At 37.0% G+C, this 17491-nt stretch overlaps 1 protein-coding gene across 1 annotated transcript in view; it reads right to left on the reverse strand.

The window, feature by feature from the left end:
- Window positions 1-17491, reverse strand: part of LOC109072692 (nucleolar protein 4-like) — a 38916-nt gene that overhangs the window by 5293 nt on the left and 16132 nt on the right. The window contains exons 2-5 of the mRNA XM_042762187.1: window positions 15896-16048; window positions 11466-11577; window positions 9848-9957; window positions 3136-3289 (exon numbers count right to left, since the gene is read on the reverse strand). Of these exons, the coding sequence (XP_042618121.1) occupies window positions 3136-3289; window positions 9848-9957; window positions 11466-11577; window positions 15896-16048 (529 nt within the window). The remainder of the gene's footprint in view (window positions 1-3135; window positions 3290-9847; window positions 9958-11465; window positions 11578-15895; window positions 16049-17491) is intronic.

Genomic DNA, 17491 nt, shown 5'->3' on the forward strand with positions numbered 1-17491 from the left:
GTATTAATTAATTTAAATAATCCTACTCACCCTAAACTTTTGAACAGTAGTATAAACATTCCTAAACAAGGTAAATTTACTTAAGAAACAACATGTCAAATAATGTTTTAATAATAATTTCAGTTTTCTTACGCAATTAGCAAATTTAATATATATACATACACACACAAACATTCCATATATATATATATATATATATATATATATATATATATATATATATATATATATATATATATATATATATATATATATAAACTATATTGTGTTAGACGCTTAAAACAAGAAAAATAGTGTATAATTCAAATGTTAATAAATAAAAATACATTTAATTCAACATTCATTCTCTAAAAAAACATTTTATCCAATTTGATTCTTAAACTGACATTGTAAAAAGCAGAAACATTTAATTTGTACTTAAAGGGACTATTTTAAATTTCTTTCATTAATGTAGCCATTTTAATTTAATCATATTTTAGGCTATTTATTAGCTATCCAATGAGACATTGACAGACACTGTGTGGACAAAAAAATGTGGAATGGCTCCTCTCTGATGGTGGAGTGTGGGTTAAATCATCATCCTCTTTCCCTGTGTGGCTCTAAACAGCACGCTAGTCTGCCGTGAGTCAAGGGAGGGATCCATTAGTGCATGGTTACATTATATAAAGTACAGGATGGGGGAAAAGCCTTATTATTTTGCAAAGCACAAGCAATGGATCATAAACACATCCCATAACGACCACACCAGACAGTGCAGATATAGAAATTACAAAGCAGATTTGAGTAAACAAGGCAATTCTGGAAACCTACAAAACTGTGTCTGTGAGAGAACAACCATGATAACGGCAGGAATAAAAGCTATATCAAATTAATAAACCAGTCCTAGACAGTCTGGATCTGTTTGCTCCACCTAAATAGTGTTTTCATGAGTCAAATACTCATTAAATAGGGAAAACAAATAGTTGTTAGCAAAGACCCCATGGCATTGCTTGAATAGGACCTTTTATAACCTGTTGATATTTCCTATTGAAACAGGAAGTTTGTAAGGGACATATCACAGGCCCACATCATAGGTTGCATACAAATATGCATCCTTTGCTACTATCTGTCTGAACTCACAGTATTGATAAACAGTAGGGAAAAAAGAACCTGGATGACCCTGTGATTATCAGATTGGACAAAATCTGTATTAGTAAAGGATTAATCTGCACTATTTTTTCCCCATTTCATGAAGAGAAACCTACAAATTTTAAATGTGTAAATCTGTTAAAATTGTGTTTTATTAAAATAGATAAGTAAACTAACAAAAAAAGTTAGGGTCAGTAAGATTTTTAAATGTTGTTTCTGAAAGTCTCTCATGCACACACACACACACAACTGTCTCTACAAGTGTCTCTACTGTGTCTTTTGATCAATTTGATGCATCCTTGCTGATTAAAGTAGTAATTTCTTTCAGAAAAAAACCTTACTGACCCCAAACCATTGAACCATAGTGTAGATTACCTCAAAGCTAACACATATGGACAAAGTGCAGTCACAAACAGTATTTATACTTTGATTCTGAGACAGTGATAAGTCAAACATGCTTAAACCAGACAAGCTTACAATGTCAAGTAGAGGGGTAATCTTTATGATCACAGCTTTGACCGCCATCCCTAAAATACTATTATCCCTCTTTAGGATAATTCCTGGATGGGCCTCTACAGCTGTCCATCAAGGGGAAGGTGCACTGTGCATGTGCACGGCCCTTTAGTCACTTTTTCTCTCCTTATGATGGAGTAAGCGGGCACGCGCCTGTATGTGTAGCCGAGCTGTTCCCTGCAGCCCCCTCGGAGCAAGATTACACAGGATTAGCCAACAAAGAAGTGACCCAGGCTGCTTCCTCCCACTCTACCACCCAGTAAGACCCTTGACTGTCCCAGCAGCCATTTTAAAAAACATCTCCATGTCCCCCTCCCCCTGCCCATATATTCTACTCTCCTGTCCCATTCATATGCCACCCCAGCCTCCCTGCACTCAGCTGAATTAGAGACACGAGAGCGAATGCTGGTAAAAAGAAGGAAGTGTGTTCAATTCCAAAAAGGGGGCAAGGTCAACCACCCTGAAGCCTTGCAGTTGTTTATCCTCATCTGGAAATATGGGACCCTTGGCCAAAGATTATTGTGTACATTCTGCATTAGAGATTGTTATATTATTTATAACAATTGCTATATTATCTACAGATACAGATTAGAATTTGTAGACTTGTTTTGTTTACATGAACAATGACACTGATGATAAAGAAGATATAATATTACATAGATATGATTCAGATTGAGAATAGAATAGATAGTCTGATAAACTGAATATGTACTTTTGTCTATAATGTTTACTATTTGATTTTTGTCTGTCTATCTATCTATCTATCTATCTATCTATCTATCTATCTATCTATCTATCTATCTATCTATCTATCTATCTATCTATCTATCTATCTATCTATCTATCTATCCATCCATCTGTATGTCTGTCTGTCCATCTGTCTGTCTGTCTGTCTATCTATCTATCTGTCTGTCTATCGATACATTTTTCTTACTTACTGTCTATCAATCTATCCATCTAACTAACTATCTGACTATCTGTGCATCCATTCATCCATCTATCTATCTATCTATCTATCTATCTATCTATCTATCTATCTATCTATCTATCTATCTATCTATCTATCATTCATTCTATATCTATCTTTCTCTATCTATCTATCTATCTATCTATCTATCTATCTATCTATCTATCTATCACAGAAGCCCAGACAATTGAGAATGGCATACATTATAGAACTTCACACTGACGATTTTCACATACAGACCAAAATTAAAAAATAAGGCTGTGTTGGCATGGCTAGGCATACCCGGCCCAGACATTCATTTAACCGACATCTGTCAGAGCGTAATGGAAGAGAGCGAGAGAGGCTGGAGTGCTGGGAAAAGGGCCTTCAGGCACCTCTTCAACATCAACTTTACTAGACACTTATCACATTCTTACCAGCACAATGTCTTCACTGATAAATGCTGACAAACATCAGTAAAAGGTGGCTGTTATTTCAATAAAATGTACAGCTACATAAACACAGTGTGTGAGAGAGAGACATCGTACCTTCTTCCTCTTTAATGCTGGGCTGTGGAGGTGTAGGCATCCTCTCTGTATACGGGGCGGTGGGGCTGCTAGGCTCTGCGGCTGGAGCACGCTCAGTAGAGACCCACGCGGGCTCAGCCATGACCAAATCCTCACTGCTTACCGAACTCTCATCCTGTATGTGTGTGTGAGAGGGGGGGTCAGAGAGCTCAGGATATTCTGTCCATGAAATGAAGCTCACCCACCCCACTATTGCCTAGACATCACTAGATTCTCCCAAATCTCCTCCTCAGCATCTCGTTACAGCCAGAGTCCTCAAACCTGTCTCAAAATAAACATTCTCTTTCCACCACTTCTTGTTTGGTTCAACCATGCTGCTATATGTAAGATATAAATTAAAAATTCAACATCTCACTTTGCAAACTGCTTTCTTTTTTACATCAGTCCCTTATCATCCCAGTGTGTCCTTTCTTGAGGAAACTCCACATTCTGGGATGAGGGATGGAAAGAGTGTGGTGGAAAGGGACAGGAGGAGGAGACTCTTAAATAATGAGTGACTACAAGGGGAGCTATTTTTAACCCTGTTGGAGCCAAAACCCAAAAGATGCACACACAGCATGAGAAGATCATGAGAGATTTATTGTTTCTTCAGGTATCACACAATGGTTGGGAATTGTAGAGCTACATGTAGTAAATCCACATTATGTATGCTTTCACAGCAGTGTTTATTTTCCAATGTTGTTATTGTTAAGTAAAACTAAAGCTATCAAAACATTTTCAGTAAATCAAATAAACCTTAAAATTAAAATATAAATATTAGATGAAAAACTTAAGTGTAAAGTAACTGAACTAACTGAAATAAGTTTAAGTAGAAATACTAAAATTACTGAAACTAAAATAAATATTTCAAACATATAGAGATAGATATATAAACTTAAAAGCACAAAATAATAAAACATATATATATATATATATATATATATATATATATATTTGTAAATTGTATGCAAAAAGACAAAAATATGTCAAACCATAACAGGCTGTGATATTTATTAATGTGAATTAACATAATATACTCTTTATATAAGCATATATTTTAGACACTTTTTAAAGAACTTAAAGTTCACCATGATTCACAGCAGGTTTTAGAGCTTCTGGTAAAGTTAGTATCAATGCTTTTTTCAATCGCCTTCACTCACAACCCCTCAAAAACCGGCTCAGAAAAACCCATAATACACCCTGTGTCACCCATCTGCTCAGATCAAACCCTCACAATACCAATGCTAATCTTGTAGCCACTGCGTTAAAGACTAGCATCCACCCCCACCCGTGTATGCCACTTCCTCATTTTTATCACAAACAAACCCGTCATTTCTCTATCCAACCATCCCCCTCTTTAGAAATGCACTCTGAACAGGGAATTAAATTGATCTCCTTGTTTCTCCGAAAGACCCTCAAGCACCTGGGCATCAAACTACTCCATTCTCAGCAGGCCACTGCAACAAGCTTTATTTATTAAAATACCTGAACTTGCCCTGACAATTAAAAGTACATTCTACTTCCTAATAAGCTCAATTTATTTAGCATCACATTACCAAGAATTTTTCTCTCCCTGCATACCCACACACACAAACAAACAAATCTAGACTCCGTGTTTATTGTTACCATGGCAACCTGAAGATTAGATCATACTGGAAGAATGTAATCATCAGTGGGACTCAAGAGAAGGTGAGAAATGCAGGTGTGTAGATGGAGACATGTGTGAGAGATGAAAAAGTCACTATGATTTCCCTTCCAAACTGTCACTGTGAATTGTCTCTCCATGTAACACACTCAAAAGGATCACTTCCCCTTTTCAGCACTGCACTGCTAACAGGAAAGAGGTCTGAAACAAAACATCCTGGGACCCCACAGAGGACTTAATGGTCACAAATGAACTGATTTAACATAACAGATTCATCAAGCATTAGCTTGAGCTTGAGGCCCCTGTTGTTCTGAAACTCGCAGTATTGCGACAGAAAGCCCGAGACCTGAAATGTTGGGTCCATATGGTTTTATAATGATTTTCATCATGATCCCAACAGTCATCTAAAGTACAGATTGAAAACATGACAGGTGTTCATTCATAAATGTGATTTGACACTGTCCTGTACAGCTGTGAAACAAAACGCATGCATGTGCAAACATACACACGTGTGCATACTGTAAACATGGATACATGTGATTCATAGATTTAGTCATGTGAGAAATTGGGTTCCCACTGAGGATTGTTTAGAGGGCTGATATGTGCGCTGCTGACTCCATTAGGTACCAAGTGGAGCGTCAGTAACACAAGCAATGAGAAAGAGAGGGAAAAAAGGTGGACAATAAAAGATCAATGCGGATGCAGGTTTAAAGGTGCAGGTATAAAACAAAAGGAAGAGGAAGACATACACGACTGTTCAATCGTTTGGGGTCAGTAAGATTTTTTAAATGAGAAATTAATACTTGTATATAGCATTAAATTGATCAAAAGTAACAGAAATACTTTTACATTGAGCACTTTTACATGCACACCAATAAGCTGATAACTCACAAATATCATTAATATAATTTTCCTCATCTACATGCACATCAGTAACAACGTAAGTAAACCTCATTAACATGACTATTAATGAATCAGGTTATTTCCCTGTAGTGACATCATAACAAAGTCACTTGCGTATCTCTGAGTATTCCATAGCCTATGTTGTCAGTTGTAATGTTAAATAAAGCTTGCAACATGTAAGCAGGAAACTTACAGCTCATATATTATCCACTCATGAAATTACAGAGTTTGGCTGACCCACTTCTACTTCCGCTGCACGAGATGAGAATGCTAACCCTAACCCTAACGTTTTTATCATTTTCTGGTTCATGGATGAGTCTTGCGTTTGTGATATATTTCCTTCTTTCTCTACTGCAAAACTCGGCTCTGTCTGAATGCACTTAAAATCTGTACTGACCATACGTTCCTGTCACGTTTCACACACGCGCACTTCAATAAGCCGACAGAAAGCAGGTTAATGTGTTTATATGACGCGCGAAATCAGGGTAAGAGGCAAAAAACTACCCGTGTCGACCGGTTTATGCTTACGTCATTTATGATCTTACTTCGATCAAAAAAACGGGTTACATCGTTTACATGATCACGTGCGTTGTCGACTTATTAAGCATAATCGGTTTAAGAACGCCGATGTTAATGTTAACGCAAGTGTTACAAAAAATATATCTAATAAATGCTTTTCTTTTGAAATTTCTATACATCAAAGAACGTGAGCATAAGATACTTATTTCAAAAACATAAAAAAATCTTAACCACAAACTTCTGTACAGTAGTGTAGCTCTGAAAACAAAAAATATAATTGTGCTCTGTGGGAATATCTAGTTTACTTGTTACAGAGTGCATCTAACATATCTCTGAGTATCTTTTAAAGATTTTATGTCACTAACCTTGCAAACTTGACAAATCCAGTGATTATTTTATCCTCAACAGCGTTCATTATATCAGCACAGCACCTTTGTTTCCTGGTGGACTAACAAAAAAATCCTGTGTGTCCCCACTCCAGAAGTTGCGTAAATCCAGCCAAGTAAAACTGAGCATGCCAGATGGAGAAAGTGCAATATGCATCAGGCAGTCACTGAACAACAGACGGCCCGTTGGTGTGCTGTCAGAAGGTAAGACTACTCTAACCACAGCCTGCCTTATAATCTGAGAGAAATTATTTGTTGATAAGAATTTTGTCTGAGCCCCTGCTGCAGCCCTAATCCTAACTTTAAACCTGAAATGATTGGTTGATAGGAATGTAGATTCCAGAACACATCATATAGTAGGGTAAATTACATTAAGAGGGAAGCAATAAAATAGGAAAAAAAAACCTCTAAACAATCTTTAGCCTGTGCAATCTGATTATTTGCCACGTGACATGCATAGAAATAATAGTGCTCTCAGTTTTTACATCTCATTTGTACATACTTATTTTACTTATTTACATATTGTACATCAAACTGTGTCTTATTTTGAACACGACGGACAGATAGCTTTCAACAAATACAACAATTCTAGATAAAGTCACATGTTGTTCAGCTAACCTCCCAGAAATATTTTGTCTTTTCTTGTTCTGGAAAATCAAAGGACTCCATGCAAAAAAAAAAAAAAATTGTACAGATTATTTTTATTTCATAGAGAGTGGTACAACGGCGCCCCTTACCCACAAACCTGTAGGATACCTACTAGTATATACCTACCCACCTATGTTCCTACTGGTTTAGGAGTGTTTACTGCAGTTATCTAAAATGAGCTTGTGGTTCAGGCTTGGTTCATAAAGAAATAAATAAAAACTGCCTATTCAAACACATTTAAATGCCAAACAGCATGTTATATATTTCTTAATGTCAAAAATAAAATAAAATATATAAAATAAACTTTGTACATTTCACACTTTGCATCCAATCTTATCAAGCTTTCTTAACTACAATGTCATTTATACTATGTTGTGTTATGAGATGCAGACAGGAGTTAAAGTGATCCTGGATAAGACGAATCTTGATAGCTTTTCAGGGAACTGTAAATGCATTTGACCCAGTGATGTGCCCTGGTGTATCTTTAGCTTTCCTTTATGAACATATAACATATACAATGTAAATATTCTACATACATGCTCTTTACTTTACAATTACATCTATGTACTGTTTTATTTCAGTGCTATAAGGAACTGTCTTTCATAAGGATGGGAGTTGTGTATTTACCATCACCCCACTGATATAGCACAGTGACCCACAGACACATCCAGATCTTGCTATTCCAGGCATCACATATACTGTTGCTGAGGCAACCATGTCTATAAGTGTGTACCTTGACAACCACACCATAAAGCCTTGTCGCAGTTTCTTTGAGCTACAGTAGGTGACTTTTACATTAAATTCTTTGCCCAGAAACTGAGGCATATTTAGCATTATATATTGTCTCTAGAATTCAAGTTTACGAGCTGTCAGCAAACACACAGACTGGAAACAACACTTCGATACAAATTAATATTAATGTCAATATACAGGTGCATCTCAATAAATTAGAATGTCATGAAAAGTTCATTTATTTCAGTTATTCAACTCAAATTGTGAAACTCGTGTATTAAATAAATTCAATGCACACAGACTGAAGCAGTTTAAGTCTTTGGTTCTTTTAATTGTGATGATTTTGGCTCACATTTAACAAAAGCCCACCAATTCACCTCTCACTTCAAATCTCAACAAATTAGAATACTTCATAAGACCAATAAAAAAAATTTTTTAGTGAATTGTTGGCCGTACATGTACTCAATACTTGGTAGGGGCTCCTTTTGCTTTAATTACTGCCTCAATTCGGCGTGGCATGGAGGTGATCAGCTTGTGGCACTGCTGAGGTGGTATGGAAGCCCAGGTTTCTTTGACAGTGGCCTTCAGCTCATCTGCATTTTTTGGTCTCTTGTTTCTCAGTTGACTCTTGACAATACACCATAGATTCTCTATGGGGTTCAGGTCTGATGAGTTTGCTGGCCAGTCAAGCACACCAACACCATGGTCATTTAACCAACATTTGGTGCTTTTGGCAGTGTGGGCAGGTGCCTAATCCTGCTGGAAAATTAAAAATCAGCATTTTCAGAAAGCTGGTCAGCAGAAGGTGCATTAAGTGCACCAAAATTTCTTGGTAAACAGGTGCAGTGACTTTGGTTTTCAAACAACACAATGGACCAATACCAGCAGATGACACTGCAACCCAAATCATGACAGACTGTGGAAACTTAACAGTGGACTTCAAGAGACTTGGGCTATGGGCTTCTCCACCCTTCTTCTAGACTGGACCTTGGTTTCCAAATGAAATACAAAACTTGCTCTCATCTGAAAAGAGGACTTTGGACCACTGTGCAACAGTCCAGCTCTTTTTCTCCTTAGCCCAGGTAAGACTTCTCTGATGTTGTCTGTGGTTCAGGAGTGGCTTAATAAGAGGAATATACGACAACTGTAGCCAAACTCCTTGACACGTCTATGTGTAGTGGCTCTTGATTCCTTGACCTCACCCTCAGTCCATTCCTTGTGAAGTTCACTCAAATTCTTGAATCGATTTTGCTTGACAATCCTCATTAGGCTGCGGTTCTCTCAGTTGGTTGTGCATCTTTTTCTTCCACACTTTTTCCTTCCCAACATTCTGTTAACATGCTTGGATACAGCACTCTGTCAGCTTCTTTTGGCAATGAATGTTTGTGGCTTACCCTCCTTGTGAAGGGTGTCAATGATTGTCTACTGGACCACTGTCAGATCAGCAGTCTTCCCCATGATTGTGTAGCCTAGTGAACCAAACTGAGAGACCATTTTGAAGGCTCAGGAAACCTTTGCAGGTGTTTTGAGTTGATTAGCTGATTGGCATGTCACGTTATTATAATTTGTTGAGATAGTGAATTGGTGGGTTTTTGTTAAATGTGAGCCAAAATCATCACAATTAAAAGAACCAAAGACTTAGACTACTTCAGTCTGTGTGCACTGAATTTATTTAATACAAGAGTTTCACAATTTGAGTTGAATTACTGAAATAAATGAACTTTTCCACGACATTCTAATTTATTGAGATGCACCTGTATGTGCTTGCAAAACCAAACAGACATTTTTTTAAGTATTGTAAAACAAAGCATCTCTTTCTCACTCCATACTCTTGTATTTCTCACTCTCCTGCTCTACCTACCTGCTCATTGGTGTTCATGCACTGTAGTTTCATCTGTTTTAGATAGGTGGCAGTGAGAGGCATGTTGTAATCGATGAGGTCTGGTACCAGAGAGGTGGGCCGGTCATTCTCTATGGGTGAAAAACAACAAATGAAAGTTCATATTTATTGATTGATTGACTGATTATATAACTGTTCAAAAGTTTGAGGTCTGTAAGATTATTTTATGTTTTTGAAACTTGAAAGGTAGCTTATTACTTATGAAGCTAATTACTTATGAAGATTTGTGTCTAATTCATAAGACACCTTTCATACACGTCCTGCAAGTAATTGTTTCATTTGAAGGCCAATATAGTTTCACTCAATCCTATAGTGTGCATGACCCAGTTTGGTCCTCTAGAAGGCACTCTTGAGACAAAGCTCCAAAAGACCCTGCCGAAACCCCCTGGGTCTTTGTTAAAATCAAACATAATAAATGCAGGCAGGCTTTTGTTTGGACACAGATCTTCTGACTCTACAGGGTTCCCAGCTGCTATATAATGGGAACAGTTCAATAGCTAATTTCTATTCTATAAACTGCTTTGGAGAGCAGGGATGACACAACCCTTTAGAAACCCCTGCAGGCAGGAGCTGATCAGCTAATTCACTATTTAAAGTTTGTTTAACATTCATTCTCTCCAAACGCACAAATTTGGTTTTGCATGTGCAAATCATGTTTTGTAAATATGAATTAGGTTATGAGTTATGAGATAACTTTTTTTGTGAATGTGAATTAGCTTACACATTTGTGAATAATAAATATGTTTATGTATATGTATATGTATATGTATATATATATATATATATATATATATATATATATATATAATTATATATATATATACACACACATTTTTCTTTCTTTCTTTTTTTTTCATTTTGAGACTATTTCAGCTTCATAGAAATCAAGCTCATCTGTGGCAGTGTGAATTAGTCACATCAGCCTGTGACTAATGGCAGACCGACGTCATGTCTGCGCAGATAGATGACTTATATCATATAGAGCATAATATCTCAGCTGCAGAGAAATGAGCCAATCTCTACAAATTCCTTCTGATTCATGTTCAAATAAAGGTGCTTATTGTTGTGCTGCTGATTTAATAAGTCATAAAACACTATAATGATAATAATAAAGCTGTTTTGATTGTAAGAGCACTAGTGTCTCTAAATTAAATATTCATGCAAATATTCAGACAGAAGGCATATTTGAAGGTCATCACAGCGTCTGCTATGTCATGACTAGAGGGATTGTGTGCATTTTTCCTTTAGCATTATTTTTCAATCTTTTTTTTTTAAATCTGATGTTTACTGTGGGAAGCGTGTGGGGCGGATTATTCATGCATTAATTACGAGGGGCCTGTAGAAGTGCAGAATTTTAGTCTTGCCTCTGTGGCTCATCAAAAAGAGTGTGACTTTAATGAAGATTTTGGAAATCTCGTCTTCCTAATTACTGCTAAAGGGCGATGCACTCCCAAAACTTCAATTAATGATAAAATGAACAAAAACAAGCAATTTACTCAGCGGTACTTATTAATGTGTGCCGTTCAAAACCATTAAAAATTTTAAATTTAGGCATTAAAGTGCAAGGATTGTGTCTGACCTTTAAACTCTGCAGTGCTGGGGTTGATGTGCATCCTTTTCTGGCATTCTCCACAACTCATCAAGAAACGGGTCACCGCCTCACGTGGAAGAAATGCGTAGGTCTCTGCAATCTGACAACCAAAAGAGAGAGTGGAAAAGAGTCAGCAAACATTTTGGGGGATATTAAACAAACAGAGAAGCAGAAACGAGGGAGCATGATGACAAAAATGGTTTATTGTGTTCTGAGATGCCTACTGAGGATACATTTAAATGCATAATAGGTGTGCCTGCAACATGAAAGATGTTCGCTTAGAAGGCAGCAGCTTTTGCAGCATAGAAGGTTTAGGAACAGAGATATTCATTTTCATACTAGTGACAACATAAATACTGCACAAAAAGTAAAAAAATTCATGTCTCCTTTGCAACACCTCCCTTTTCTTTTCCCTTCAATCTCTTTTCTGGTCTGTTTCAGTCCCTGTCTCTTCTCGCACCTCTCTCTTTTGCTCTTACTTTCTTCTGCTGCAGGCTTTCTGTGTGCGACCTTCACACAGAGAGAGTGATGGAGCAGTAGGAATGGCTTAGACAGCACAGAGGGAAAAGGCCACACAGGGAAAACCGCACCTCCCAGAATGCCATGCTCCCAGACTGCCCTCTCCTCCCAGTCTGGCATGGCTGGTCTCTGTGGGCTGGTCGTGCTATGAGACCTGACAGTAGGGCTCTCCAGGGCACTGGATGAGGAGAGGAGGTGAACGTTGCTCCAAGGACATTGCACAGCCCCCTGCTACCCCCGCACACTCCCAAAACACACACACACACAAACATCTTTTTCAACTTCAGTATTGGGGGTGCTCCTTTTCCTTTGTGTGTCCAAACCAATTAATGCCCCCCTCTCTCTCCTACAAAGGAACAGACTGAGGTCCAGTATGACAACGAAAACTGTTTATACACAAAAATGAAATTTTCAAAGACACAGACATGCATTTAATTTTATAATAAGAATACAAAAAAGTAATGCATAGAATTTCAGGTAGTGGTGTTCAGTGGTCTCAATCTCAACACAGTATCACTGCAGTCCTGTCATTCCACCACTAGAGGGCAGTATCCAAACAGCAGCAGTATGAAAGGGTAGCAGGTCAGGACAGGAAAAGTGATCTTGTTTTTTTTCTTTAGTTACAATAATTATATCTATAGTTGATTTATATGCACATCTGCAAATGCATAAGAGGTTACTTACATCATATTAAATATGGTGATGGTGGTTATTATTATTATTATTAATAACTGGAACTATTACTTTAAATTGTATTTCAATGTACAGTCAAACTAATTAATAATTAATATATTCATTTCCAGTAGTCAATAATATAATTATTATTATTAGTAGTAGTAGCAGTATTTTTATTATTAGTCACCCCTTTAAAAATATTAAAATAAATATAATAATAATTATATGGTAATATACAATTGAAATAATAATTAATATATGATTTTTCAATATTTATTGTTATTATTATTATTATTTAAATCACCACTAAAAATAATTTTACAATAAATATGATAAACAATAATTTGTATAATCATTTTAAGTGATACTGTAATATTAATATACAATAAAAATAATTAATATAATATATTAATTTATTTCAATCACCCTCCAGAAAAGCCCACACTGGTGCAGACTTTATAGTATACTACCTGGCACGTGTCACCATATGTGCCATCGCATCACAGGTGCCATCGTCTCAAAAGTATGGACTCTGATCAGGGCCTGAAAGTCTCGGGTGGCATTTGGGACAGGGTCATGTATGTAAAACCAAAAGGATTCTGGACACCACCAAGCAGAATCTCAGCTGATTACAGCCAGTGAAAGTCAGTTCAACCAGAGCAAATCAAGCCAATCACAGTTAACTTCTGAAGGTCACAGCCAATCGGTGAGAACTTAGAGTGAACTGATCTTTGCTTGTCTGATAGTCCAGCGGTTTTAGAGTGGCTCAGTGTGTGCCAAATGTCAAAAACATGGCTATCAGGCAGTTAATTGCTTTAATTAGGTGATTAGCACAGAGCTTAGTGGGGGCTGGAACCCGACACCTGCTTTCACACACCAAGGAATCACAGCACAGGAGAGGACAATCAAGCATACTAGGTACACACTTACACCCCTACCTACCACTAGAAGAATATATGTTCACTGTATTCTGTGTGTTCTGATTTAATTGGATCAGTTGCTAAATGCTGCATTAGGTTGTACTTCATAACGACTTTCTCCCTCCCTCATTATCAAATAATAAGCAACATAATAACCCAATAACACCAATGCTGAATGTATGTGCTAAGAAACATAATAGCCTGTTCATAATTACAATACACACTACACAAAACCCTTTAATGCAGCCTCATAGAGAAATTACACTGCACAAGAATAAAGGTATGTGATATAAAATCCCTCTCACAATGTTGCATGACAGCTCAATATGAGTGTATTTGGTCCTTCAGATTCAGTCAATAACTCAGTTATGTTTGTTCCTCCTTCTTCATTCACCAGTGTCTCAGAAAAAGGAAAGGTAAGTCTCTCTCTCTCTCTCTCTCTCTCTCTCTCTCTCTCTCGCTCTCTCTCACACACAGCTCCCTTTACACCTAAGAATAGTGGCTGAGAAAGTACTCCTTATTATGAGCACCAGTAAAAAAGAAATTGGACAGAGTTGTTTTGAATTGAACCAAAAATGGTCACTGTGCTTTTTTTCCTCCACTAAATATCATACAAAAACTCTGTCTGACACTCTTAAGTTTTTGAGACCTCTCAGACAGTCAGAGAAAGAGACAATAAAACAGAAAATAGAGCTGTACACTAGAGACAAAAGGTTTGCCAAGGTAATGCACAGGTTGACTCATACCTGCAGTTGGGCAACTTAAAATTCAGCTAGATATTTAATCCAAAATGAAATCCACTGTCTGTGGCTATGCCATTTTTTTTGTCCTATGCCACAGGGAAGAAAAATCACAAACAAGATCTCAGTAATTGCTTTTAATATACAGTAAATTAAGGATCTTCTGCTTCCCAGATTATTCTTCTGAAAATATCCAGTAATATTACATGTATTGCTGAGTTTGAGAAAATATCTCAGCAAAGTCACAAACTGTGCACAGATTTCCCAAGTCTGCTATCAAAGTCAGAGATTTCAATATAAACACGATTTCAGTATCTTAATATTGATTTTTTTTTCCTGATAAAAACTGTGATTGCGATTAAAAAATAAAATACAACCCATGTTTGTTGTGCTTATTTGTAGGACTGCACAATATTTGTAGTATTGCCCCAAATGCTGTGATTTTTTTTCCAATATGATTTTAGAAATATTATTACTAAATAAAAGTATTATATACAATAAAAAATATTATAAATGTTACTACTGTGATTTAAAAAAACAGATATTTTTATTATATACTGTAAAATGACAATTCTAATATTCAAGGCTGTCATATTTTAAAATTTCCAAATGTTAAACTTTTTATTTTGGTGGAAAACTACAGGGACACCTTAAAGGTTCTCTTTTGTTGACAGCAGCCAGTTTATACTGTATGCTATTTTCATTGGAAGTGTGGAAAGATGGTTGGTCCATGTTCAGCACATTCAGATGATTTTGTGTAAAGCTGCATTTACTGTGAACTAAAAACACAAAATCATGAGCTGTTCATGCATAGAAGAACACAATAGCACTTCACTCTGAAACACATAATGCATATATTTATTTAACTGAATCACAGCAATTGCAATTTGATAATCAAACTAAGCCATAGCACAATTTTGGTTTTATCTGAATTAATTGTAAAGCACCACTGAGAACTACAGAATTCTTGATTCACGAAAGCGCAAACTCTGAGGAATACAGTTTTCCTCTGGGCTTGGCGAACCAGGCAGCTTTACGTCCCATGATGCAGTACTTGTCACTTGGGTCTTGTCATGTTTGACAGCTTGAGAGGTAGTAATGTTGACTTACATCAGTGGGGCAGACAGGTTCAGGTTTAAAAAGATTTTAGATTGCATTGTTTGTTTTTCACATGCGTGGGTGGGTGTGAGTCAGAAAAAGCTGGCCAGAATCACTAGTATGCATAAGTGCATTGCTGCATTAAAAAAAAACAAAGAGCAAATCCACAAAATGTGTTCTTTTATCTAAAGTTTGGACTCCTTGTTGCTTTATAGACTATAATGGCTCAACATTGCAACAGATGTGTCAAAATGGCTGCTGTTGCCCCAGTAACAGCCTCCACTTATTATAGTTACTCAGATGTTCTATTTTAGAGTTGCTTGTGTGGTCATAATAATAAATAGAGGGAAGTTTTGCACATTGCTGCACACGAAGCCTATGATGCATGTACTTTTATAGCAAGAGTAAAGAGTTTCGCTGAAGTGTGTCGTGACTATTTTTTATGCACTGAATGATTACAACTCACCGCCTTATAGGTCTTTTTCTGGCCGGCGTGTTTGGGTGCTCGTCCAGGGTCTGCCCCCATCTCAACGTGCATGGCATAGATTATATCAAAAAAATCCTCCACCACAGCAACCCGCTTCAAAGAGCTGTCCTGGGCTGCCCCTCCATCTGAACACTGTAGAGAGACAGAGAGAAAATGTGATTATGAAAAACAAAAGAAAGATCGACATTCAAAAACTATGGCTATTTTAGACTACAGGTAAAGTTTCCAGATTTATTTGCTCACATGTGACTATAATCTGTTTTTTCATTGTGTGAACAGCACAAAACACATGCAGTCTTATCTTTCCAATTCTGATTTGGCCACTTCTATGTGTGTTCCTAATTCACATACAGGTCCGATGTTTTGCAATGAAGTCTGAACAGTCGTATCATCGGAATACGTCACTTTAGATTGACATTCATTACTGTTCAATTCTGTGATGTCTGGAGTCTTTTCAAAGATTCTTTTGGATGATGGCTTTCTGTGTAGCATCTTTGTTACTGTTCTTTTACACATGCAGATTATTTCAGGGCCATTCACACATTTGAACCTGTTTTTGTTTCGAAAAACACGAGATGCGGGCAGTGGAATGTGAAGACAAATTCAAGGTCTCAAGATGCATTTTTTAAAAGTCGATCTTGCTTTAACTTGAGGACCGTGACATGAGTACAATGGTCAAACACATCTTTCTAGTGTGTTTACATAGACACGCAATGGAAAAGTAGCGTAGTGGAATGGAAAAAACACATTCTGTGTGAACAGCCCCCAAGGCTTGCAGTGTGAACATGGCCTATTACTCGTACTTTATTATGCTTTTCACTACCACCGTAAATGGGTATTACTGGGTTTCAAATCAGGTTTCTATATTTCCAACTGTACATTTGTAAACCCTGGGTTGATGTTATTATTTGCATATTCATGAGGTCAGTAACATTGATTAGACAAGTAACAGCTCTGTACAAAAACAAATAACACATTCTCATCTTCACTCCAGTTGCATTTGTTCGACATTTTCATTTTTCTCTCAAACAATGCCACTAAACAGCATATGAAGTTTCAGCAACTGTACAAAGCTCATGAATATTTAATGAGGTAAGCTCTGTTTAGTTTATGATTGTTTGCTTCTTGTGAAACAGCTTGCCGTATTAGCCCTGATGTAAAGTGACAATAAATGTAAAAACCTACAATCCGTGAAAGTCTTAAACCATAAATTTGCCCCAAAAATCCCTAGATGAAACCCATTACACCATTGCAGGTTTGTTTCAGACAGCTGCAAAGCAATTCTGTCTGTTTTAGACCAGTAAACTGTAGTCTTGTTTGGCAGAATGAGACTTCAGGAGTTAGAGTCACTCTGACAGGCTCAAAGGCCTCTGACAGCAGTAATGACACAGCAACCAGCTCAACTCTGCACCAGTCAGACTGGCATCTTTATGGGCAAAATTCTTTACAGCTCATATATTATTTGAGGTTCTGAGTTGCATTTTCCACATTTATGCTGATCTCAGTCACTTAAAACAGTGCCTGGTTGAGTGCTGTGCTACAGGGCTTTATGAGTACCGCCCCAAGGTTATGGTG

This window comes from Cyprinus carpio, chromosome A8, assembly GCF_018340385.1.
Source record: "Cyprinus carpio isolate SPL01 chromosome A8, ASM1834038v1, whole genome shotgun sequence".
NCBI lineage: Eukaryota > Metazoa > Chordata > Actinopteri > Cypriniformes > Cyprinidae > Cyprinus > Cyprinus carpio.